The 27731-nt window shown below is 41.9% G+C and overlaps 1 protein-coding gene and 1 long non-coding RNA gene across 3 annotated transcripts in view; one reads left to right on the top strand and one right to left on the bottom strand.

Annotated features, from left to right (window-relative positions):
* The window catches only part of AHRR (aryl-hydrocarbon receptor repressor), a 392680-nt gene that overhangs the window by 345424 nt on the left and 19525 nt on the right, over nt 1-27731 (top strand). The window contains exons 7-8 of the mRNA XM_044292746.1: nt 14393-14526; nt 25826-26025. Coding sequence (XP_044148681.1) covers nt 14393-14526; nt 25826-26025 — 334 coding nt within the window. The remainder of the gene's footprint in view (nt 1-14392; nt 14527-25825; nt 26026-27731) is intronic.
* The window catches only part of LOC122937734, a 36287-nt gene continuing 34370 nt past the window's right edge, over nt 25815-27731 (bottom strand). Inside the window, exon 5 of one of the 2 annotated variants that reach the window (XR_006389905.1) lies at nt 25815-25952. This is a non-coding gene — a long non-coding RNA (uncharacterized LOC122937734). The remainder of the gene's footprint in view (nt 25953-27731) is intronic. The other variant, XR_006389904.1, reaches the window with a different exon arrangement.

The raw sequence follows: 27731 nt of genomic DNA, 5'->3' as shown, positions 1-27731 counted from the left end.
CCTCCAGCTCTTAATGATCATTCCTGAATATTCATGAGCTCCCTACTCTCCCCTCCTACCTGCTGCTGATTGACAGTTATTTTCCATATGAATCAGCAGCAGGTGGGCAGGGGAGTGGCTATAGCTCTGAATTAAAAAAACACTGGACTCACTGACATCACGCTGGACTCAAATCAGCTCATTAGCATGCGGCATGTGGCATCTTTGTGTGTATATTATGAGCTAACCATCTGTCACACCAGTAAGTGAATACATCTAAGGCACTTTTTAGTAGTTAATGATTGTATATAATTATTTAGATTATAATCAAATATTCACATGACAGGTTCCCTTTAAAGAGACGGAAGCAGAAAATACATAATTTTGTTGTCTAAAAGATAATGGTAGAAACAAGTAATTCACTTACTCACAAGGAATTGAACTAAAAAAATAGGTTTGAAATTAATTGGTGCGAAGTTGTCACGGCGGTGTCACGATCTTGTTGTTGTTTGCCGTGCATGCGGTTGCCAGGGGCAATGTCCCGTCTACTCTGCATGTGTGTGCACTTCCCCTTATATCTTAGTTCCTTCCCTGTCTTGTTCTGGAGGGGTTAACTCCCGGGCTGGGTGTGGTGGCCACTAGGTTTATTTAACCTGTGGCCTAAAGGCTCGAGTTGGTTGTCCTCCAGCCTTTGTTGGTGCTGGAGTTTTGCTCATGTCCGGCTTATTCCATCTGCCCAGTGCTTGAGGGCAACCTTGTGAAACATCAAGGTCTCAGCAATGTCTCACCTATATCTTCCCGGTGTCTCCTTCCCTTCTCTACCCTGTGTGGTGTCGTTTGTAGGGGTAGGTGCAGGGGCCTAACTAGAAGTGCCTGGGCCCCACAGCAGATTTTTGTATGGCCCCCCATCCCCCCGCCCAATTTTTGATATACTATTTTTACCCCCACCTGTCCTTTTTTATTTTTGATAAAAATCTTTTTTATTTTTGATAAAAATCTTTTTTATTTATATGCAAATTACTTTCCTAATGTGCCCAAAGGGCTGTCCCTCCGGCCGTTTGTGCCCAGCTGTGTCCATTATCTCCAAGCCCAGCGCCGTCCCGCTATTATTCATTGCTGTCCTGGTCTTTTTTTTTTTTCTAAGTGTGCCGTAGTCTCGCGCATGCGCCGATGTTACTCACGTGGCAGGCCCGCGCGGTGTCCTGGCAGCAGCCTCAAGTAATGTAATCGCGCATGCGCCAGAAAGCGGAGAAAGCTGGCGCATGCGTGATTACACTACTTGAGGCTGCTTCTAGGACACCACATGGGCCCAGACGTGAGTAACATCAGCGCATGTCCGAGACTACGGCTCACTTAGAAAAAAAAAAAGACGAGGACAGCAGTGAATAATTAACAGTGGGGCGGTGGTGGGCTTGGCAATAATGGGCGCGGCTGGGCACAAACGGCCAGAGGGACAACCTCTTGGGCACGTTAGGTAGGTAATTTGCATATAAATAAAAAAGATGAAACTTGACTGACACACTGTCGGGCGCAGGGCCCCTTGTCAGCCCGGGCCCCAAAGCAGCCGCTTTCCCTGCTTCCCCGGTAGTTACGCCACTGGGTAGGTGTTTTGTCTGGTGGTGTTTGTTGTCCAGCATGTTTGCTAGACATCGTCCTGTCTATCGGTGATTCCTCCGGAAGGGGGTAACAGGGTTCCCCAGAGGAGGAACTACAAGTCTGCCTCCATGCGTCCTGTTTGCATGGGGGTCCAGGCAGTAGTTGGTGTGCTGGATAGCTGGGTGTGGTTGTTTGTACTGTGTCCTGTATGGTGTGTGGGCTCCTGTACTCATGCTCAGTTTCTAGTCGTTGTGGCTGCAGCAGATAAGTGTGTTGTTCTGTGTGCTTACCTGCTGATCCAAGTAGCTGTATACGGTCTTTACTTTTTTCCTGGAATTTAGGCCAGTTGAGACTCCTGTGCTTCCGTGTATTGGATGAACAGGTTGTCTTAGCCCTTTCCCTATTTTTGAGGGATTATCAGGGCGACTCAGGGTGCTAGTTTCCTGGGTGTGAGCCATCCTATCATCCAGGTCCGCTCATATGGGTAGAAGTTAGGGCAAGGGTTAGGGAAGCAATAGGAGGTGACCTGCTCCCTTATCCCATCCTCTGGCCTAGTTGCTTGTTGGTCTGCCCTACATTATAAGGTTGGGGAGTTTCCCCCACTTCCCACCGTGACAGAAGTTCAGAAGGTATAAGCTATCATTTAAATCACTTCCTTTTTGAGAACCAGAGGCCATACCTCTCTGCTAGCCCCCCCCCCCCCCCCATCCTTTTTCTCAACAGTTTTGGAAAGTTTTAAGAAATGTAAAAAGCCAGTAATTACAAAAATCAACGGTCAGTGAAATACAGTATGCCGGGTATCAACATACACACATTGACAAAAAAATTATAATAATGCACCCAGTTAGTTCGGATTGCTGCAAAACCGGCATGCAGTTATGGCTCAGGCAGATATGTAACGGATTACAGGTGTGGTCTGGTATTGGCAAAAGAGGGTGTAAAAGTGCTTTAAATAAGCTCTGAGGCTACTCTTGGGTAGTGAGAGATCGCTGACTACTCGATATGCCCCTACAACACACTCAAAGACATTTCGCCAAGCTGACAGTCTTTGAAAGGGTGCATCATTGGACTGAGAGAAGAAAAATAGCTATTTGGACAAACTGCCCACCATCTAGGCTGTTCTGACCTAGGAGATGTTGGTTGGAAGCAATGATTACATGAGGATATACAAAACTGAACAGACTCCAGATGGCCCACACTGATCACCAGTAAAGAAGATTGTTTGATCCATGAGAAGAAGCTCCCAAAGTTTTGTTTTTGCATTCGGACACAGGTGGCACCTTCATTACTAGAACGAGAAACCTTGACTGCCACGGACTGGAAACATATTGTCTTTAGCAACAAATCCAGGTTCTGTTTGGTTTCCTATAGCCGTCAGTTTAAAGTATGGAAGCTTCATGGGTGCGCTTCAATACTGCTTTTGCCGTGGAGCAACACACTGCCCTAACTGCTGGTGTGATGATCTGGGAAGCCATTGCATACAACAGTCAGTCACTCCTATTATTGATCTGAGGGACATTAAGAGCTCAGCGATATATGCAGGATATCCTGTTGCCTCACAAGGCAGGGATTCCAGCTGTCATTTTTTAACATGATAAAGCTTGTCCAGTAAGGGTTTTTCAGGAATGTGTACGTCAGATTGGAACACTTCCTTGGCCTGCCTGGTCACTAAATTTATTGCCAATCAAGCATTTATGTGACCATCCAGGTGTCACGCTCGTGTATGGGAAGAAAACACCACACCGAGCATAGGAGAGAAAGGGGATACCGGAAAAAGGCCTGGCAATTATGGAAGGAAGATGGATACCTCCTAGAGAAAACCCTAACTCTAGTCCTGACAGACTACCAGTATGAACAGGCACCAAAGTTAGACAAGTTCATACACTGGATACCTAGAATCCTATCTCACCCTGTAGGACCCTGGAAGTACAGGTGAAACGCGATAAAAATCGTTCAAAGTTCATTTATTTCAGCAATGCAACTTAAAAGGTGAAACTAACATATGAGCTAGACTCATTACATGCAAAGTGAGATATTTCAAGCCTTCATTTGTGATATTTTGGATGATTATGGCTTACAGCTTATGAAACCCGCAAAGTCACAATCTCAGGTACCCTTTACTCAGGGGGTATGGATTAATTAGCCGACTAGAGTGTGACACTTTGAGCCTAGAATATTGAACCTTTTCACAATATTCAAATTTTAAGTTGCATTAATGCAACTCCTTTTAAGTTTCATTACTTAATTAAATGAACTTTTACACAATATTCTAATTCTTCAAGTTTCCCCTGTAATGTCAGGACTAAATCTACCTGTTTCTCCAAAGGGAAGGACGAACAGGAGTCTCCCCCAGGCCTAATGACAAACAACAGGGAAAGGCAACACACACATATATAAACAAAATACAAAAGGGAAAGGAAACGATTATCTTCAATGAAGCTTTGGAAGCACCAGGAACTCAGTCGAGAATCAAACACAAGCTAACCACAAGTTCAACAGAAGCTATAAACCGCATAACATAGTGGGAGAAACAACAATAAATAGAAACGATTAAATGACCAAAATAGCCACACCTGGGAAAAGATGTGGCAAGAACCAGAAGCAACACAGACGTCATGTGATCCAAACGGAAAACATGCCAGATTAAACCACATGTTGCCAGTCTCACAGATGTCCAGCCACCTGTCATGGAAACGTCTGTATGTCTCGGTACGTCCGTGATACCCAGTTGCCAAATTCAACAAACTACAAGTGTTTGAGATCTACAGACCTAGCTGCAGCATCTGTGAGAATGTGCTGCAAGATACCATACATAACCTGTATGCCTCCATGCCCAACCATATCTCATCTTGTAACCAGGCTAGAGGTAGTATTGCTATCATTACATTCAAATATATAAAGTTTCATTCAATTCTAATAACTCCTTTTTGGTGCATTAGGTTTTTGTCAATGAGTATATCTATCCTAAGAAAAAATATAAATAAAATAAGATATAGGCAGACTAAATGGGCTATGTGCTCTTTTCCTGTCACCAATTGTCTACGTTTGAATGAATCCATTAATGAACATGACAAGATCTTTCATTATTTTATTTCTTAATTGTATGTTTTAATAAGTAATTGCATTTTTCATTTATCAAATTATATTTATATTACAATATTAAATATATTGGGGAATTCTATTTATAAAATATCATTGAATTTATATTAAAAGTAAACTAAATATGCCTACGACACCAACATGGTTTTAGTAAATTTGTTACTTATGCAAGAACCCTAAAGGGTTAAAATTTCACTGGAAATAGAATTCTAGGAAGGTAAAAATTAAAATGGGGAGGGATTCTTTTTAAATTTTATTTGGGTAAATGGGTTTTCCAGGTGTTTAATATTGATGACCTATCTTCAGGATAGATCAGATTGATGGGGGTCTTACACCTGGCACCCCCACTGTTCAGCTGTTTGAGGAGGTGGTGACCTTCTGGCAGACTACCATGCACAGGACCGTACATTGTATAGCAGCAGTGCTTGGTATTGCCACTCTGCCCCATTTGCTTAAATGGGACTGAACTGTGATTGATGATGTGACGTCACAGGCCTAGGATTAGGCCGCAACGCTCACTGGCGCGCCACTGCATCTTCAAACAGGTGATTGGCGGGTGCACCAGGAGCTGGATAGGAGATATGGAATGCAAGCTGTAATGAAAATTATATAAAGGGGGATGCTGCATGTATCATCTCATGAAAGACAGAAAACATAATCACATTAAGTAGTATTTGTTCGCATTTTCTTATTGCTGGAGTGAAAAAAAAATAATGAGCCAGCAACAGATGACTGGGGTACATAAAAAAAGATTTGCAGCACAAACTGCCATGTCCAAACAGAAAGTTGGATATTAGACCAGGCAGTATTTCAGTAATGGAGTGTTGGTGAGTGTATGGCTACTATACTCATGTTTCCTTACTCTGTCACCAGGTTTATGAGGCCCTAACTAAGGGTAGCATACACTAGCGGCAGATCCCCATAGCAAAAAGCTGGATCACTTTCTGTAATTGACCAGGTTGTTTTGCTAAGATTTTGAGGGTGACAGCGACAGAGGGTGAGGGGAGCCAGGAGCTCATGAATATGAGGACTTATTGGCATGTGCTGGAGCTGCCAGGATTTCAAAATTAGGGCAGCATAAAACTGGTGACAGATTCCCTTTAATAATTGTGCATTCTCAGTATATATTTCATACTTGGGCTGTTTGTAGATGTCTAATACAGGGGTATTTTAGAGTCCATTTTTTAGACCCACAATACCATATTTCCAATGTTTTTACTGAATCACTCTACTGAGCCACCTTAGGATCATATGGACAACTACTAGTATTGCTTACAGTCAGTTTACTATCATAAATGTGCTAGAATTCTGGTGATGATGCCTAAAAACACATTTATTACAGGGTTTTTCCACTGTTTAGAAATGGTGTATCTGCTTTAGACAAGACAGCCCCTTCTATCATAGCTTTGGAAAGATTAGAAATATGTAAACATGCTTGTAACATGTAAGTTTTTAATTCATTATAGTATATACACTGCTCAAAAAAATAAAGGGAACACTTAAAGGGGTTATCCCATCTTAGACAATGGGGGCATATCGCAAGGATATGCCCCCATTGTCTGATAGGTGCGGGTCCCACACCTACAACGAGAACGGAGCCGGGGAGAGTTGTGGCTGGAGGACCCCGGGTTTCCCAGGGTCCGACCACCACCAGGCGCAGCTCCCCGTCTCTCCCATTGAAGTGAATGGGAGCGCACCGCACATGCACGGCCAACGCTCCCATTCATTTCTATGGGGCCGACGGAAATAGCCGAGCCAGCGCTCGGCTATTTTCGGCGGCTCCATAGAAATGAACGGAGGGCGGCTGCACATGCGCAGTGCACCCTCCTCCACTTTCTCTGCTCCGTTCTCCTTATAGGTGCGGGTCCCAGTGGTGGGACCCGCACCTATCAGACAATGGGGGCATATCCTTGCGATATGCCCCCATTGTCTAAGATGGGATAACCCTTTTAAACAACACAATGTAACTCCAAGTCAATCACACTTCTGTGAACTCAAACTGTCCACTTAGGAAGCAACACTGAGTGACAATCAATTTCACATGCTGTTGTGCAAATGGGATAGACAACAGGTGGAAATTATAGGCAATTAGCAAGACACCCCCAATAACGGAGTGGTTCTGCAGGTGGTGACCACAGACCACTTCTCAGTTCCTATGCTTCCTGGCTGATGTTTTGGTCACTTTTGAATTCTGGCGGTGCTTTCACTCTAGTGGTAGCATGAGACAGAGTCTAGAACCCACACAAGTGGCTCAGGTAGTGCAGCTTATCCAGGATGGCACATCAATGCGAGCTGTGGCAAGAAGGTTTGCTGTGTCTGTCAGCGTAGTGTCCAGAGCATGGAGGCGCTACCACGAGACAGGCCAGTACATCAGGAGACGTGGAGGAGGCCGTAGGAGGGCAACAACCCAGCATCAGGACCGCTACCTCCACCTTTGTGCAAGGAGGAACAGGAGGAGCACTGCCAGAGCCCTGCAAAATGACCTCCAGCAGGCCACAAATGCGCATGTGTCTGCTCAAACGGTCAGAAACAGACTCCATGAGGGTGATATGAGGGCCCGACGTCCACAGGTGGGGGTTGTGCTTACAGCCCAACACTGCGCAGGACGTTTGGCATTTGCCAGAGAACACCAAGATTGGCAAATTCGCCACTGGCGCCCTGTGCTCTTCACAGATGAAAGCAGGTTCACACTGAGCACATGACAGACGTGACAGAGTCTGGAGACGCCGTGGAGAACGTTCTGCTGCCTGCAACATCCTCCAGCATGACCGGTTTGGCATTGGGTCAGTAATGGTGTGGGGTGGCATTTCTTTTTGGAGGGCCGCACAGCCCTCCATGTGCTCGCCAGAGGTAGCCTGACTGCCATTAGGTACTGAGATGAGATCCTCAGACCCCTTGTGAGACCATATGCTGGTGCGGTTGGCCCTGGGTTCCTCCTAATGCAAGACAATGGTAGACCTCATGTGGCTGGAGTGTGTCAGCAGTTCCTGCAAGACAAAGGCATTGATTCTATGGACTGGCCCGCCCGTTCCCCAGACCTGAATCCAATTGAGCACATCTGGGACATCATGTCTCGCTCTATCCACCAACGTCACGCTGCACCACAGACTGTCCAGGAGTGTTCAGATGCTTTAGTCCAGGTCTGGGAGGAGATCCCTCAGGAGACCGTCCACCACCTCACGAGGAGCATGCACAGGCGTTATAGGGAGGTCATACAGGCACGTGGAAGCCACACACACTACTGAGCCTCATTTTGACTTGTTTTAAGGACATTACATCAAAGTTGGATCAGCCTGTAGTGTGTTTTTCTACTTTAATTTTGAGTGTGACTCCAAATCCAGACCTCCATGGGTTGAAAAATTTAATTTCCATTTTTTTATTTTTGTGTGATTTTGTTGTCAGCACATTCAACTATGTAAAGAACAAAGTATTTCAGAAGAATATTTAATTAATTCAGATCTAGGATGTTATTTTTGTGTTCCCTTTATTTTTTTGAGCAGTGTATATAATTTATTTAGTGATTTCAGCTATAACACGAAACAGAAAAGACATAAAAAAAAAGTCTTAACCTCAAGATTTACCTGGCACAATGCCTTAGTATTGTGAAACCCTCAGCAGACAATTTAGCTCTGTACTACTATTCATTGGATGTGGTAGATATATAGGCAACCACTGCAGTAATAATGAAAGGTGTACTGAAACTCGAGGTTGGTTTTACTCAATATTTGCAGATAAAATGACACGGTATGGCATTTTATGGCCCACTTAATTGGTCTCTCTAAAAGATGAGTCACATATAGGAGAGCTATACATTTCATGTTCACATTTATATTTCAATCAGAAGTTAGGATAAGCACATTGATTCTAAACAAATCGGATTCATTACTGGCTTCACAAAAATTCTTCCACCAAATGAAATCGGAAGTTTTTGCAATACACTTCAGATAAATTCCATAAAAAAGGTGCCCAGGGTCAGGAATACGTTCTTCAATTATGCGAAAGACTAAGGTCAATTCATCATTTGAATCAGAAACCAAAAATGTGCAATAATTAGTAAATAAGACAATAACCCACATGTATTAACCCTTTCAATCCTGACCACGGCATCTGAGCGCTCTGAAACCGAAAGTGCGATCGAAGAAGCCGGAGCGTGTATACAGCAGCCCCTGTCTTTATGAATGACAGGAGGCTGCTGCATAGTATTTCCTATGGAGCCCTTGCCTGTAATAGGGCTCCATAGGAAACTAGTAAAATCATCATAGATTCCAATGCAAGTGCATTGGAATCTATGACAATAACAATCAGATGATTGATTGTTTATCGTTCCCTATGGGAACTATTAAAAAGTTTTAAAAAAAAATTTAAATGACCCTTTTATCAAAATAAAAATAAAAAGAACTGAAAAAAATACATATCATTGGCCTTGCAATGTGCGAAAAAACGCCCCTAGTATTAAATATAAAAATATATTCCTCATACGGCAAACAGCAAAACGGAAAAAAGCATCCAAATGGCCAATTCGCAGTTTTTGGCCGCTTAATTTTCTACAAAAATGCAATAAAAATTGATCAAAAAGTCATACACACCCCAGAATGGTATCAATGAAAAGTAAAAATACGGCAACAAAAAAATAAAACTGATTTTTTTTCCCCACTTAAAAAAAAAAAAATTCAACACTAGAAAAACTATACATATAAGGTATCGCCTGATTCGTACCGACCTGTAGAATAAAAGTAAACAGTCAGTTTTATCTCACATCGAACGTCGTAAATAAAAAGCCCACAAAACTGTGCTGGAATTGCTTCTTTTTTTTTGTTGCAATTTCACCCCATTTGGAATTTTTTTTCTGCTTACCACTACATGAAATGCAATATTAAATGGTGGAGTTGGAAAGTACAACTTGTCCCGCAAAAAACAAACCCTCATATGGCTATGTGAACAGACAAAAAACGTATGGCTCTGGGAACGGTTAAGACTGTGTTTTTTCTTACTGTGCAGTTTTCTGGCTTTCTTGCCAATAAATCTTGGTAAAACCATCTCCACTTTTCTCAGCACCTTTAGGAAGTTGCATATTTTAAAATAAAATGAATGCAAGTCATAACCTGAAAGGCTTTTTTTGGAACATTCTACCCCTCAAAGACCATTTGAGTGTTAGCAGAGCCTCACACAAAAAAGTCATAAGGCTCCATAAGAAAACTTAGAATAGGCCCTACCTCCAAAAGGAAATAAATGGAAGCAACAAGAGCATTAAAAGGGCTTTCAGAGACTTAAACACTGATGACATATCCTCTGATGACCTACCACAAAGACCCCGATTTATCACAAGAATGGGGCCCGTGCCTGCACCCTGAAAAGAATGGAGTGGAAATTCGGGCATGCATGTATCCGCTCCATTAATTTCTATGGGAGATCCAAAGGGTATGTGGCTCCCATCCTTGTGATCAGTGGGGATCCCAGCAGTAGGATTCCCACCGATCTAATAGTTATTCCTTATCCTCTAGATAGGGGATAATATAAAGGGGTTGTCCCATGAAAAATATTCTACAGTTTTCAAATCAGCACCTGAATCTGAATTCTTTTGTAATTGCATATAATTAAAAATTTAGCATAGCCACTGAGTTATTCGGTGAAATGTACCTGTATAGCACCACCTGCTGTTTGTCTTTTTTTCCTTTTTCTTTGTATGGCTCACTGAGAAGGCTGCACATGCTCAGTTTCATCTTCAACTGCCTCCTGAGCTGTGATAGGAAGAGCAGAGACACGCCCCCTTTGCCGCAGCAGAAAAGACACTCCCCTTGTGCTGCCCGTTTCTTATAAATCTAGCAAAGCAATGATTGGGTAGATCTCTGGATCCATGTGAGGTACACGGCTGGTTCTAGCTTTGTTAGAAAGAGATTGTCATGTACTATATGATGTCTGATTTTCATTTTTTACATTAGCCATGGGATAACCTTTAACATAGCTGAAATACCTCTTTCAGAATGCTTAGTAAAATAGGGATGGAGGGGTTAAAAACATAAAAATTAAACTCACCTCATCTGGCTTCTCTTCTTTCTTCTTCTTTGAGGGCCTGAGAGGAAAAGGACCTTTGGTAACGTCACTGCGTTCATCACATGGTCCATCAGAATATTTCAATCAGGAGTTAGGATAAGCACATTGATGGACCATGTGATGAGCACAGTGACGTCACCAAAGGTCCTTTTCCTCCCAGGCCATCAAAGAAGAAGGGAGAAGAGAAGTCGATGAGATGAGTTTAATTTTTTTATTTTATTTTTTAACCCCTCCATCCCTATTTTACTAAGCATTCTGTATTAAGAATGCTATTATTTTCATGTTATAATGGAAAATAATAAAATTTACACAACACCTAACCCAAACCTGAACTTCTGTGAAGAAGTCCGGGTTCGGGTCTGGGTACCAAACGCTTTAAAACGCTTTGCACTTGTGCGGAAAAATCGCACATTTTCCCACAACGTACCCGCATTCTATCCGGCCCTCACATGCGACGCCCGTGTGAAAGAGGCATAAAGGTTTAAAATGTGAATCCCACCAAATAAAACCCTGTTGGCAATTTACTCATACATTTCTGGAAGGAGTAACAGAGGAACCACACAATGCAACAGCAATGCAGAGCTCTAAGAAAAGTGTTGAAAATGTGACTCCCCTTAAAGGTAATTTGTACCTTTGTAATCCTCACCCCTTGAAATGTTTGCTACTAATGCAGGATTTTCACATTTCTACGCCAGTGTGTTCATGTCCCTCAGGGAAATGGTTTAGAAGTCTCTGGATTTAGAATCTAGGGGATGATTTGGCAGAAAGCTGAACACCTACACACAACAGTCCTTGGGATAAGTGCCCAGGTAGCATGAACACATCTGGTAATAAGGTGTAAAGGACAAGAAATATGGCAGTGAGACAGGCAGCCATAGGACATCGCTGGATGCAGTCATCTGACACCAGCAAAACACATGCAGTGTGAAGTGTTTGTATTGCTGTCTAAGAAGGGGTCTGGATCAACCCCATGGAGCGGAAAGGATGCAGGAATCTATCAAAGTGAAGCCTTCTGGGCACTTTTCCCAGAGCATCACAGACCTGGATGTTAGATGATTTTACTTCATCTCTACTATGCAGAAGTTCCTCTCAAACAATTTAGGAATTATGATATTCATGAAACTGAAGTTAATGTTTTGTTAATCTTGGGAGTTGGATAGGAGACAGATATGGACAGGATAACATTCACTTGACTCATTGCATTAGTCTTCATATTTGTTATTTAGCTGTTCACTCTGGTTGTGTTCGGACAATGTGTTAAGCGACTCTGCTTATCCCATGTTACTACACAAGCGAATAACTATTATGTCAGGAGCCTTCATTTTTCACTTGAATGGGAGCTGAGCTGCAGGATGCTGACACAGTCACTACCCCCCCCCCCCCCCCCCCATTGGTGGGGGTCTGACTTCTGGCATTACCGCCGATTAACTGTTTGAAGAGATTGGAGCGCTGAGGCCTTCTCAGAGCTTTCCAAGCATACCGCTGTACATTGCACAGTGGCTGTACTTGGTATTGCAGTCCAGACCTATTCACTTGAGACTAGGTCATTATTATTATACTCCCGGAAGACTCCTTTAAAGCGATCATCCAGTTTTCCATAAAAATTTCCCGTGCAATGCTGAATGTAAAGTTAAAATATCAGGCCTCTTTGTTTTTTATCTTTCTGACAAAATTAAAATTCGATGTAGTTTAGGACGCCCTCCTCCTGCTTATATCTCTCTTGAGAGGGTTGCTTGAAACATTCACCACTTGTTATATTTGGCATATTCTCTATACAGATTCAGTAAATTTACCATTTAACACATTAAATACATAGTTGCAGCAAATTTTAACTTGAATTTTTAATGGCTTTTCTTAATTAAAAGTTTGCTGCAACAGTGCATTTAATGGTACCAAGTTAATGTGCACAATTTGCTACATCTCTATAATGTTCATAATATTATTGTGGTGGTGGTCAATGCCCACCACAGCTCGTCTTCTGCTGGTATGCACAGCCACCACCTTGTTCATCAGCTCCATAGCTGCAGGGCTCCAGCGACTCCGGTCCCACCAGCATTTTTCTCTTTCTGTTCATCGGTTCTGGCTTCCTGCCAGCAAAGCCTCTTTCTGCTCATAGGGTGCACACACTCCTTCCAGCACTTTAAGACCTAGCATGTGCACCTTAATATTCCCCAGCCAACAGTTGATTACCTTGGGGTACTTTAGGCACTTTCCCCTGTGGGAAGGTGCCTGAGCAATAGGTTCAAGTTCAATAGATTCAAACTAAGGTGTAAATGTCCCTGACTAAAATTGTTGCCTGGTCCCACGGTGTACTACACTTGTGCCTCATGACCCCCGTGGGTCAGCAGTAACTTGAACTGAAACTATTTCAAGAAGTAGCAGCCTGGTGGTTCTCCTGCAGCAAAGTCCAGGTCCCTGTATAGGAGTGAAACACCTGGGAAGCTACTTAGATAACACACTTAGGGTCCATTCACACATCCGCAAAATGGGTCCACATCCATTCCACAATTTTGTGGAACAGTTTCGGACCCATTAATTTTCAATGGGGCCAGAATGTGCTGTCCGCATCTGCACTTCCGGATCCGCACTTTCAGTCCGCAAAAAAAATAGAACATGTCCTATTCTTGTCTGCAATTGCGAACAAGAAAAGGCATTTTCTATGAGCGTGCCGGCGATGTGCAGTCTGCAAAATGCGGAACGCACATTTTTGTTATCCGTGTTTTGCAGATACGCAAAACACATACAGACCTGTTAATGGACCCTTAGGAGTAGCCCCAAGCCAAATCTGTTCAAGTTACACAGTGCGTTCACACCTGCTTCATTCTACACATAACTACAAAAGATACTAGACGTATTATATAGCACAAGTGGATGAATAACCAATAATTCATACATTATAAAATATCTACTGCATGGTTACCCGGTCCATCTTCTGTACAGTTTAAAAGGCAAAGGACAGTTACAGATAATCTGTGATGGTTCAGGAAACTTTTTTAATTATATGTTCAAGAAACCTAAAGGAACACTTTTTTTTTTTCCCTGTTGTCTATGAATGACTGTAGAATTTCTCATTTCAGCAGCTACTTAGCTTCACAAAATGTTTCACTCAACACTGAAGCATGAAGCACGGCTTTTGCGTGAAGCTTGCTGATTCATCTCTTATTACTACTACTCCCTTTTCCAGTCCAGGCTAGAATAGCATAGTCACTTCTGTAAGAAACATGCAATACATTAAGACAGAAAAATGTGGATTCTTTAGCTCTCTCAAGTTCTCGCCACTTCCTATACTGTGAGAAGTACAGGGAGAGCCAGAGTCCAGTATGCATGGCTGTCCCCATTTCTGGCTCTTTCACTGTGACAGGCCAGCTTTAGGCCATGGACAAAGCACTGTTTGTACTGTATATACAGTGCACAGCTGTGAATGAATTGAATATACACTAAACCAGAAAACAGATGTTAAGCATGCATTTCTACAGATGTATGCTTTCTTATATTTACATTACCATCTTCTGGATAGTTCTACTATGAATGCTCTTTATCGGAGAGTTGTCAGCCATCAATTAATCATGCATGTATTATGAATGAAATAACGTACTTGACAGAGGACACATTGCCCACTGGTTTTACATCTCTTGATACATAATATAACATTGTTTTTATAATGCAGGAGAAGAAGTCTTCCTCAAAAAACTATACAAAGCACAAGAGTCGAGCTCTAGCAACTCAGAGTACTCCTCATTCCTCAACCGATTCTTTATCTGCCGTGTCCGATGCCTTTTGGATAGCACTTCTGGATTTCTGGTGAGCTCAGTAGCTGGCCCTCGCTGACAAATAATGAATTAACGGATCTTGATATAATGAGAATAAGAATATAACTTCTAATTAGTGTTGAGCGAAACAAAGTTCACGAAGTGGAACGATCCGAATTTCAGGAAAAATGCGATTCACTGCAAGGACAAATTTCCTAGTGCTTTGTGGTAACAAATCGATTTTCCCTGAAATGGCAACCAAAATTTTACTTTATTTTACTTACAGTACCTCATCCATTTGAGCTAGAAGAGGCCACTGCGGTCATTTTGTTTAAATATCCCACAAAAAAATCTCATGCGCGGTGATGTATGACATCACCACACCGGCCAGCGTGGTGAAGTCATCACACACCGCGCAAGATTTCTTCAAGCATGATGGCCACAATCAAATGGATGAGGCAAGTACAATTTTAGTTTATTTTTTGAAATTGGAAAAACTAAAATGCTGTAATATGGATCAGCGATGAACATGGCATCTGAGGGGTTCAATGACGGGGGCAGCGCAATCGCTGTTCCCTGTCAATGCACCGGCTATTTACAAAGAAATGCGCTTTATGAAGTAATTTGTCGCAAAGTTAATTTTTTTTGCAAAATTTGACAAAGCAGCCGAATCGAATTTTAGAGAACTTTGCTCATCTCTACTTGTAATATAAGATGTAATACTGCATTTCTGCGAGTACATAGATTTGTCCTGATACAGACCACAATACAGTATATATCATATAGAACTCAGAATATAGTAGAGCACAAGGCTGGAACTGGCTTCTATTGTCTCCGTAGATGTGACCTTATACACAGAACAAATATTAGTAATTCTCAATGTAAAGAAATGATCTGTGTTTCAATTCCCTGAACTTTTCTATGGAAACCTTAAACACACAAGTTTTACTATAGGCAGGAATCGCTGACTCTGACGGTTCACACCTTGCATGGATAATGCCACACAAAACATCTAATATTGCTATGCCTTTTACATTTCACAAATGCAGGGGTTATAGAACAATCCAGCAGCTACTGTATGATAATCCTCGTAATGCCTCATTTACAGAGGGAGGATCATGCTGTCAGTACATGATGGAGTTTATATGTAGCTGAACCAGTCATTAAAGGCTTTTACAGGTTTTCTAATACATAATATAGTAAGTCTTCATTAAATTAAATCTGTATACTTAGCATTCAAGGGAAAGTCCATGTATGACATACGTTGGTGTATCTAACGACAGCTTGTCAGAATGACCCACCACGACGATTCAGCTGTGCCATCTTTATAGACGGCTAAGGCTGTGTTCACATCTCCGGTGAACGTTCTCTGCCGGAGAAGCCTTTCGGCATTCACTGAATCGGGTATTGCCAGATTCAACAGATCATCGCTGACTATTGACTATAATGGGATTCGCCAGTGATCCAGCCGTTTCCTGGCATTATGCCGGATCATCTCTAAAGAAGATCTGAACGCAGCCTAAAAGACTTTACCTACTTAAACATACCATAAGCTAAAATGTTCTCTGACCAGATCAAAATCTATTACTTCTATATCATATTGGAGTTTAAACTTTGGTTTGCTTATATGGACATTTAGCATTTTTTTTAAAGATTCTTAAGCTCCTACACCTTATACTATGGGAGGTTGTCACAGGCCAATCAGTTCAGCAGTTTTTGTGACTCCCATAAAAGTGAATGGAGACTGCCCCATGCACCCATTCTCTGCCTGGATGTGGTGGCCAGAGCCAAACCCTGTGTAGGTGCATCTATCATACATATATACTATATCCTGTGGATATATTACTAAGATGAGAATACCCCTTTAAATTGTAGTCAGCTCTGCTTCCTAGCTTTAAAAGTGATGATTTTATGTGAGAGCTAATTACAGGTAGATCGAAATGAAAAAAAAATCCCTATTATAGATAAAGCTGTGGTCAAGGTGCGACTTTCATAATATAGTGTTATTACACGTATTAGGGGGCACATTTATTAAGATCGGCGTTTTAGATGCTGGTCTTAATAAAGCCCTAAACTGGCGCAGGCCTTCTATAAGTTCAGCGCATCCAGCGCCAGTTCTAAATGTAAGACAGCTGCCGACACGGCCCCGTCTCCGCCAGGCCCACTTATCTAGACCTGACATTAGCATGGCGAAGTCGCAGATTGCTAGTTGCGCTGCAATCTGTGACTGAAATACACCTAATTTAGGTGTATTTAAGAATGGTAAATGACCCCCTAGGTGTTTAAACTCCCAGTAACATTATACTAGACTGTGTTAACAGCATTTACACCTCCCAAGAAAGTACCGTACTCCTTTATAAGGTGTAATGATATTGCTGAGGTTGCCCATATTAGATGCCTGCCTTGTCCTGTGTATTTGTATGTAACTGTGGGCAAAGCAAAATTACAGTATGTACGTATCATTAATAAATTCTAAATATATAAGAATTGTCCTAATTGAAGCCATTGATTATTTGGGCTACTGTCAGGATACATCTAGTTGTGGTTTGGATGATTTTATCAGTTGTGAATATGGCAAGAATTTCCTGCTATCACATATGTAACATGTATAATTGTCCTTACCTTCTCGACTGAAAACATTACAACAGTACCTCATAATGACAGGGGCAAGAAAGATCAGGACTTATAATAGCCAGGTGCCTTTCTTTGTGGTTCTTGAAGGGTAGCAGCACACAAGAATTTGGTTTTTACTTCTGGGTTTCCAGGTTAAACTGATGCTATTACAAACATTTTGTACTCTACTAAAGAGGTGTTGTAGAAGTTCAGTATTGATGGGCTCTCGATGTCTGATCAGTGTCTATCTGACTCCGAAGGTCGCTGCTGATCAGTTGTTTAGCCCCTTAGTGACCAGCCTGTGTTGGGCCTTATTGACCGTAAGGCTGAGTTCACACGAGCAAGATTTCCGCACGAGTGCAATGCGGGAGGTGAACGCATTTTACCCGCACTGAATCTGGACCCATTCATTTCTATGGGGCTGTGCACATGAGCTGTGATTTTCACGCATCACTTATGCGTTGCGTGAAAATCGCAGCATGCTCTATATTGTGCGTTTATCACGTAACGCAGACCCCATAGAAGTGAATGGGGCTGAGTGAAAATCGCGAAGCATCCGCAAGCAAGTGCGGATGCGGTGCGATTTTCATGCATGATTGCTAGGTGACAGTCTATTCACTGTATTATTTTCCCTTATAACATGGTTATAAGGGAAAATAATAGCATTTTGAATGCTTAGTAGGTGATCAATTGAAGGTTAAAAAAAATAAAAAAATTAACTGGTGATGGACCATGTGATTGGAGCAGGTGATCTGACGTCACCACAGGTCCTTTAGCCGGTAGTTCATCATTAAAGAAGTAAAGAAGAGACCAGGAACTACATGATCAAGAGGAGAAGGTGAGTTAATTTTTTTATTTTTTTAACCCCTCCAGCGCTATTTTACTATGCATTCTGTATTCAGAATGCTATTATTTTCCTTTATAACCATGTTATAAGGGAAAATAATAACATCTACACAACACCGAACCCAAACCTGAACTTCTGTGAAGAAGTTCGGGTCTGGGTACCACAGTCGGTTTTTTATCACGCGCATGCAAAACACATTGCACTCGCGCGATAAAAACTGAACATCGGAACGCAATCGCAGTCAAAACTGACTGCAATTGCATACCTAATCGCGCGGGTTTGCCACAATACACCGGGACGCATCCGGACCTAATCCAGACACGCCCGTGTGAACCCAGCCTAAAGCATTTTTCTTCCTTTTTTAATCGTCGCGTTCCGTTTTTTGTGGGACAAGTTGTAGTATTTAATGGCGTCATTTTGGGGTACACATAACTTTCTGATTAACTTTTATTAATACTTTCTGGGAGGAAGATGGGAAAAACAGCAATACTGCCACTGCGTTCTTACGTTATAAATTTTATGGCGTTCATTTTTCGGTATAAATAACATAATATCTTTATTCTCTCAGAAGTCAGTTTTTTGCAATAAAACCCCCTTTTTTTAAAATAAAAAAATGTTTTTGCATTGCCGTGTCCCAAGACCCATAACTTTTTAATTGTTCTTTCTATGAAGTTGTGCGAGGGCTTGATTTTTGCAGGACGACTTGTATTTTACCTTGGTATTATTTTGGCATAAATGGCGCTTTTTGATCGCTTGTTATAAAAAAATTTCAGTGGCAACTAGGAATAAATTAGCAATTCTGTCTTTAAAAAAATTAAATAAATTTAAGGCGTTTACCGCAGGGGATAATTTACGTGATATTTATGTAGTCCGGGTCGTTACGGATGCGGCAATGCCAAACATATGGGGGAGATTTTATTTTTTGGGCAATTTTTTTATTGAAAAGCATAATTCTAATGGGAAAAAAAGCGTAATTTTTTTTGTTGAATAAATATGGGTTTTTTTTTACCAGATTTTTATTGATTTTAAAATGCAATGCTCTATCCCGATAATGCATTGCATTTTAATGTCAGTGCTATTCTGACTTTGACCAGCAGGCTGCATCAGAGAGGCACAGCCTGCTGGAAATTACTCGAGGCTGGTCTGGAGCCTACATGAGACCCCAGCCAGCCTTCACACACACATCAGGACCCCGCAATCGCATTTGCGGGGTTACGAGGGCAGACAGAGGGAGTCCGCTCCCTCTGTAAGCACTTTATATGCGGCGGGCGCCATTGCCACCCGCATGTAAAGTATTAAACAGCACTCCTTCCGGTCCGGGCTGTTAGAACAGGGCCACGGCTCTCATGTGAGAGCTGGGGTCCCCGCTCCCAGCTGCACGGGGGACCCGTGCAGTGCTTAGACTGGCCCAGTCTAAGGCCCCTTAGTGACCGCCATAAAAAGGCATACGGGTGGTCACTAAGGGGTCAAAAAAGACTGCAGTGCTCCAGTAAGCAGAATACAAAGCACAGTGCCTTACATTGTATAGTGGCTTTGCTTGGTATTACAACCTAGGCCTTTTTTACATGAATGTGACTGAGCTGTACATAGGCCATGTGACCAATGAACATGATGTCATTGGTCTAGGAAGAGGCTGCACCGATAAAAAATTGATGACCTATCCTGAGGATAGCTCAGCCATATTCTACTCTTGTAAAACCCTTTTAACCATCAACTTTGGTATTATATCTTGCAATATGCCTGAAATAACACATTATCAGATTTTTAGATTATACTTAAAAATTACATCTTAAAACATACTAAATTCTGCTGGTCATTATCCCTGACATATTATTTCTATCATCACTGAATTTCTAGTTTTTTACAGTAAAATAGGTGTTTTTTCTGTTCACAAGAGTGGAGAGTGGGTACAGAGTTTCCCTCGCTCTGGAGGACCTGTCCTGTCCCATTGATTTGAATGGGCACTGTGTAATGCTTCATTTCTTCTGTAGTGGTATTGCAGGGAAACTGAAGTTTCAATAAGGGCTTGTTCATATCACCGTTACGTATTCCGTTATGGCTTCACGTTATAACATGGGAATAACTGAAAATAACAGAATCCATAAAATGGAAATCAAAACGGAAACCTTTAGAGGCATTCTGTGCTGATCCATCATAAAAGCAGTCTATGGGCAATCATAACGGATCCGTCTGGTTTCCGTTATGCTGGACGGAAAACAAAGTTCTGCCGCAGCACTGCAGCAATAGGCAGCGGGACCCAGCAGCCAAACAACGCCTCCGCTGTCTGGCAGAGCCACCCTGGCCCTGGGCCCCACCAACCCACCAGCACAGCACCAAAGCAACAACGGCTGCCGCACAGCACCGCACCATGTGAACAGTTCTCAGAGCTCAACTTATCACATGCTCTCAGGAACTCCAACTGAGAGGAGGTAGGAATTTATACACCTTAGGCCTCCTGCAGACAACCGTTTTTTTTTTTCCGTTTACGGGCCGTTTTTTGCATTCCGTACACGGTCCATATACGGAACCATTCATTTCAATGGTTCCGCAAAAAAAACGGAATGTACTCCGTATGCATTCCGTTTCAGTATTTCTGTTTTTCTGTTCCGTTGAAAGATAGAACATGTCATATTATTGCCGGCAAATCATGTTCCGTGGCTCCATTCAAGTCAATAGGTCCGCAAAAAAAACTGAACACATACTGAAATGCATCTGTATGTCTTCCGTATCCGTTCCATTTTTTTTGCGTATATAATGTAATGCCCAGACAAATTTTTTCTATGTAATTACTGTATACTCTATATGCCATACGGAAAAACTGAACGGAAAAACTGAACAGAAATGGAAACACGGCGGAAACGAAAACGGAACAACGGATCTGTGAAAAACGGACCGCAAAACACTGAAAAAGCCATACTGTCATGTGCAGGAGGCCTTAGGCCGAATGCACACAGCCGTGTTCGGCGGCCAAGAGTGGTCCGTGGTATGCCGGGCTGGATTCCTGTTCAGAGCAGGAGTGCACGGCGTCATTGGTTGCTATGACGCCGTGCCCTTTATGTTGCCGCTGCACTACAGTAATACACTATACGAGAGTGTATTACTGTAGTGCAGCGGCGACGTGAAACGCACGGCGTCATAGCAACCAATGACGCCGTGCACTCCTGCTCTGAACAGGAATCCAGCCCGACATACCACGGACCGCTCTCGGCCGCCGAACACGGCTGCGTGCATTCGGCCTTATGCAGTCTCTTGCTAACTAAAATCACCTGGGCCGAATGGGGAGGAGTGCTGATACCAGAGGGGGGAAAAGAATAGATTCTACAGGACATGTAAAATATAAGAGTGAAACTGGATCGCACATTCTCATGTACAGCATGCAGCATAGGGGTAGGTATACTATAAATTGCACTGAGATGCAATGTTAATTATGCTGAGAAGCAGTTATTAGATAAAAGCATAGTATTGAGGCTGTGCGATCCAGTTTCAGTCTTATATTTTACAAGTTGTGTAGAATCTATTCTTTTTCCCCTCCTGGTATCAGCACTCCTCCTCATTCGGCCCAGGTGATTTTAATTAGCAGGAGTCTGCATAAGGGTCCAGTCACACGTCCGCAAAAGACGGACACTGGCAATGTGCATTCCGCAATTTGAGGACCGCACATTGCCGGCACTATAATAGAAAATGCCTAATCTTGTCTGCAATTGCGGACAAGAATAGACATGTTCTATTTTTTGGTGGAAACAGAGGCACAGATGCAGAAGTGCGGTCCACAAATGCGGATGCAGACAGCATATCCTGGCCCCATTGAAAATGAATGGGTATGCACCCATTCCGCAAAATTGCAGAACGGATGCAGACCTATTTTGCTGATGTATGAATGGACCCTAAGGATATAAATTCCTACCGCCTCTCAGTTGGAGTTCCTGAGAGCATGTGATAAGGTGAGCTTTGACAAGTGGTCACATGCTGCTATGCTGTACGGTAGCCATTGTTGCTCTGGTGCTGTGCTGGTGGGTTGGTGGGGCCCAGTGCCAGGGTGGCTCTGCCAGACAGCGGGGGCGTTGTTTGGCTGCTGGGTCCCGCTACCTATTGGTGCATTGCTGCGGCGCCGATGGTCGCCGCACAGTGCCGTGCCAAATTTTGAGTAGTTTCCCACTCGAGGAGGCAACCTTGTCGTGGTGAGTGGGCCTATGCTTTTTGATCAACTTGTATACCAATGCCTCATGTACAGTATGCAACATAGGGGTAGGTATACTATAAATTGCACTGAGAAGCAATGTTAATAAAAGCATAGTATTAAGGATGTGCGATCCAGTTTCACTCTAATATTTTACATGTTCTATTAATTTTAGCTAGCAAAAAAAATAAAATACATTTATTTATATATATATATATATATATATATATCTGGAATAGAATTTCAGTTGAGAAAATTCTGCAGATAGATAGATAGATAGATAGATAGATAGATAAATATACAGTGCATTCATAAAATCTTCAGACCCTTTAACTTTTGTAGGACTTTGTGTCCCCCCCAAAAAAAAAAAAAAAAAAAAAGTTTTATCCCTTCAATCTGCACTTAATACCCTATAATGAGAAAACGAAAATACAATTTTAGAAATGTTTGCAAATTTATTAAAACGGAAAAACCTAAATTTCGCATGACATAATGATTCAGAACCTTTACTATGACACTTGAAATTTAGCTCTGGGGGTCTCCCATTTCTCTTGATCAATTTTAAGATATTTCTACAGCTTGATTGGAGTCCACCTGTGGTAAATTCAGTTAATTGAACATGATTTAGAAAGACACATTCCCATTCTGTATAAGGCCTCCCAGCAGACAATGTATATCAGCACAAAAACCAAGTTATGAGGAAGAAAGAACTGCCTGGAGAGTTCAGAGACTTACGCTGGGTTCAGACCTGAGTGTTCTGAAAGGAGCGCTCTGTATGCGCGATTGTACCGGCGTTTGCAATCGTGCATACAGAGACAAGCGAGTCCCCGGAAGTCTATGTGCGGGAACGCGCGACGAGACGCCCCAAAGAAGCCCATGTACTTCTTGGGGCGTCGGGCGTTTTACAGTGCGATCCAGGCAAGAACCATTCCCATAGGGAATCATTGGCTTCTCCTTGTTGAGCGTTTTACAGCGCGTAGGAACGCGCTGTAAAACGCTCAGGTGTGAAGCCTTAATTGTGTGCAGGCACAGATTTGAGGAAGGGTACATACAATTTCTGCTGTACTGAAAGTTCCTAAGAGTACAGTAGCCTCCATAATTCTTAAATTATGACATTAGAGCTGGGCACCACACAACAATGAGTAATGAGGGGAAAAGGACCTTGGTAGGAATGGTGACTAAGAACCCAATGGTCAGTCTGGTTGAACTCCAAAGATCTTGTGTGCAGACAGGAGAATCTTCCAGAAGCTAAACCATCACTATGGCATTCCATCAATCTGGGCATTTTTACAGAGTGGTGAGAAAAAAGCCTTTCTTCAATAAAAGACATATGAAAGGTTGCAAAAAATGCACTTTAAGGACTCTCATAAAGACTCTTGGGACCCTAAAGGACTCTCAGACTGTGGTCTGATGAAACAAAGATTTAATTTTTTGGCCTCAATTCTATGCGTCATGTTTGGAGGAAACCCAGTACTATCCCTACACTGAAGCATGGTGGTGGCAGCATCATGCTGTGGGGGTGTTTTTCAGTGGCTGGGGCAGGGAGACTGTCCAGAGTTGAGGGAAAACTGAATGTAGTACAGAGATACTGAATCACATGGTCCATCACCAGAAAACTGAAGTATAGTACAGAGATATTTATAATGAAAACTTGATCCAGTGTGCTCTGGACCTCAGACTGGGTAGAAGGTTTACCTTCCAACAAGACAATGACCTTAAGCGCACTGCCAAAACCACACAGTAGTGGCTTAGGGAAAACTCTGTGAATGTCCTTGAGTGGCCCAGCCAAAGCCCTGACTTGAACCCAATTGAATATCTTTGGAGAGACCTGAAAATGTCTGTCTACCAATGGTCCCCATACAATCTGACAGACCTTGAGAGGATCTTCATAGAAGAATTGCAGAAAATCCAAGACTGGATGCTGTAATCACCAAAGGTGCTTCAACTAAGTAATGAGTAAAGCGTCTGAATACTTATGTCAATCCAAGATTTAACTTTTTCCTTTTCAATAATTTAGCAGAGATTTCTAACATTCTCTTTTCACTTTCTCATTATGGCATACTGAATGATGGAGAAAAATGTGGACTTTTTTTCATTTTAGCACAAGACCACAATTGAATGCTATATATATATATATATATATATATATATATATATACTGATCAGCCATAAGATTGAAACTGCCGAATATTTAGTAGGTAGGTCCCCTTGTACTAGCAAAACAGCTCTGACCTGTTGAGGCATGGGTTCCACAAGACCTCAGAAGGTGCTCTGTGGTATTTGGCACCAAGAAATTAGCAGCAAATCCTGTATGTTGTGAGGTGGGGTCTTCATAGACTGGACTTTTCCAAGCATATCCCACAGACACTTAAGGAGATTGAGATATGGGTAACTGAACGTCTACACATTGAACTTTTTGACAAGTCCCTCAAACCATTCCTGAACATTTTTTGCAGTGTGGCAGTTTCCATTATCACGATGAAGGAGGCAATTGCCATTAGGGAATACCATTGCAAAGTAGGGGTGTACTTGGTTTACAACATTAAGTAGGTAGTATATGTGAAAGTAATACATGAATATCAGCACCCAAGGTTTCCAGGCAGAATATTGTTCAGAACATCATATTGCCTCCAATATCCTGCTTTTCTTCCCATTGTGCATCCTGGTGCCATCTTTTCCCAAGGTAACACAAAAGCACCTGGCCATCCACACAATGTAAAGAAAAACCTGATTCATCAGGCATACCACCTTCTTCCTTTGCTCCATAGTGTAGTCTTAATTCTCATATCCTCATTGTATGTGCTTTCAGGTGAGGACAGGGGTCAGCATAAGCATTCTGGATTGTCCTTCCTTGGAAAGTTTTGCTAGGTGTTAAGCAATGCATCCTGGAAACACCCCAAAAGACTTTTATTTATTTTTTTACGATGTTTTTACTATGATGTCTATCCTTCAAAATTTGGTCCTTATATTTCCCCATTTATCCTTCTTCCAACATAAATTTCAGGAACTGACTGATGATTTGCTGACTAATTTACACCACTCTTTGACAGGTACTATTGTCTTTAGACAAACAAGGTTATTCATTTTTAGGAAGTAACCAGTGATCTGTATAAATCCAATTTACTTTATTTCAAAAGACACATATTAAGAAATAAGTTCCCAGTGCTATCCATTGACCGATGCCATTCCTGGTTTTAATGTTATGGGTTATCTGTGTTTATAATGTCTATCGAGTATGGGACATTTTACAATGTTATCAATTCAGAAATATATAGTGTCATTGCTTTATTCAATTTCTAAATGCCATTAATGGGAAGAAAATATTCTTAGGGAGAGATTTATCAAAACTGGTTAAAAGCAACGGCTTAGTTGCCCATAGTGACGAATCAGATTCTACCTTATATTTTTCTGATCTCCTTAGGAAAATGAAAGGTGAAATCTCTTTGGTTACTATGGAAAACTAAGCCAGTTTTTCTTCACACCAGTTTTGAAAAATCTCCCCCTTAATTTTAATGGATGAGTGAGAATAATGCAATACCGCCATCTACTGGTCAAGTGAGGTAAAGGGAGGTAAAAGAGAGAGAGAGAGAGAGAGAGAGAGAGAGCAACGTATGAAAACGTCAGTAATACATGAAGCAGACAGTGAGGTTTGTATGAATTCCACTTCCTTTTGTTAATAACCTCTTTCATGGCAATATCTTTTATGTGGTGCAGACAATGCAGTTTGAAGGTAAACTGAAGTTCCTCTTTGGCCAGAAAAATAAGGCATCTCCAGGAACAAGTGTTCCACCACAGATGGCGTTGTTCTGCATAGCGGTACCACTTCTGCTTCCTCCAGTCACTGAGATGAAAATGAAGAGCGTGCTTGTGAGAACACAGAAAAAACCTGCTGCGCCTTCCAACACTGAAAACACGTAAATCACATTTTTATCTAATATATTATTAAACTATTAATTTGTCCACCATTTTTAATGAGCACAGATTTTTTTCCTGCTTTTCTTATTATTATTATGATGGTCTTCGCATGGTTCACAATTTGAAGGAATGATCCAGGTTCTAGTTCAAATATATCATATTTTTTGTATAATGAAAAGTAATGCAGTTTTCCAAAATCTTTGTACATCAATTCCTGTTTAAGATCTTTTATTACTGTCAATAAACGGAACCCTAATCCAGAGGACAAGAGCTGATCTGGCCATGTGATAACCACACTGGTGTATGGCTTATTACAACAGAGAACTCTCACCAGGACACTGCTGGTGTGATCAACACAAGACCAGGGGCGGCCTTAGCTTACATGGCGTTCTGTCCGAGAAGTCTTTGGGTCCCCCACACACCTCCTCAACCATTATAGGGTACTGAATACACTAAATTACTCATATCAAATTTAAACTGTAACCTAATTTTATGGAGAAAAGAAGGCAAAACTAATTTCATAATAGGATATGCTATAAATATCCGATAGGTGCAGGTGACACCTAATTTTAAAGAATGGGGCCCCCAAGTGAATAGATAGCAAACCACACATTGGTAGCCACCCCTGTGCGACTATTTTCAGAAGTCTAAAAGCAGTAAATAAAAGAGGACGCCATGCATGCAAAGTGAGCTATAGCTGTGCCATACCAAGCTCATTACATAAACACAGAACCAGAACCAAGCCCGTTACATAAATAAAATGCCAGAAGCAAGCCAATTTCATACATACAGCACCAGAACCAAGCTCATCATATAAATACAGCACCAGAATTAAGCTCATTACATAAGTACAACACCAGAACCAAAGCCATTAGACAAATACAGCACCAGAACCAAAGCCATTAGACAAATACAGCACCAGAACCAAAGCCATTACACAAATACAGCACCAGAACCAAAGCCATTACACAAATACAGCACCAGAACCAAAGCCATTACACAAATACAGCACCAGAATCAAGGTCATTACATAAGTACAACACCCGAACCAAAGCCAGAACATAAATACAGCACCAGAATCAAGGTCATTACATAAGTACAACACCAGAACCAAAGCCAGAACATAAATACAGCACCAGAACCAAGGTCATTACATAAGTACAACACCCGAACCAAAGCCAGAACATAAATACAGCCCCAGAATCAAGGTCATTACATAAGTACAACACCAGAACCAAAGCCAGAACATAAATACAGCACCAGAACCAAGGTCATTACATAAGTACAACACCCGAACCAAAGCCAGAACATAAATACAGCCCCAGAATCAAGGTCATTACATAAGTACAACACCCGAACCAAAGCCAGAACATAAATACAGCCCCAGAATCAAGGTCATTACATAAGTACAACACCCAAACCAAAGCCAGAACATAAATACAGCACCAGAATCAAGGTCATTACATAAGTACAACACCAGACCCAAAGCCAGAACATAAATACAGCACCAGAACCAAGTTTATTACATGAATACAGCACCAGAACTAAGGAGGTCATTTATTAGGCCGGCGTTTTAGATGCCGGTCTTAATAACCTGTATATCTGTCAGTGGATCTGCCGAAGTTCTGAAGAGGCACCAGACTCTACATAACGTTGGCACATCCAGCTCCAGTCTAAATTTAAGCCAGCCTCCCAGCTGTCTTAC

The sequence above is a fragment of the Bufo gargarizans genome, chromosome 5, assembly GCF_014858855.1.
Source record: "Bufo gargarizans isolate SCDJY-AF-19 chromosome 5, ASM1485885v1, whole genome shotgun sequence".
Classification (NCBI taxonomy): domain Eukaryota; kingdom Metazoa; phylum Chordata; class Amphibia; order Anura; family Bufonidae; genus Bufo; species Bufo gargarizans.
Note: the sequence above shows the minus strand (reverse complement) of the source record. Positions and strands in the feature narration are given on the sequence as shown.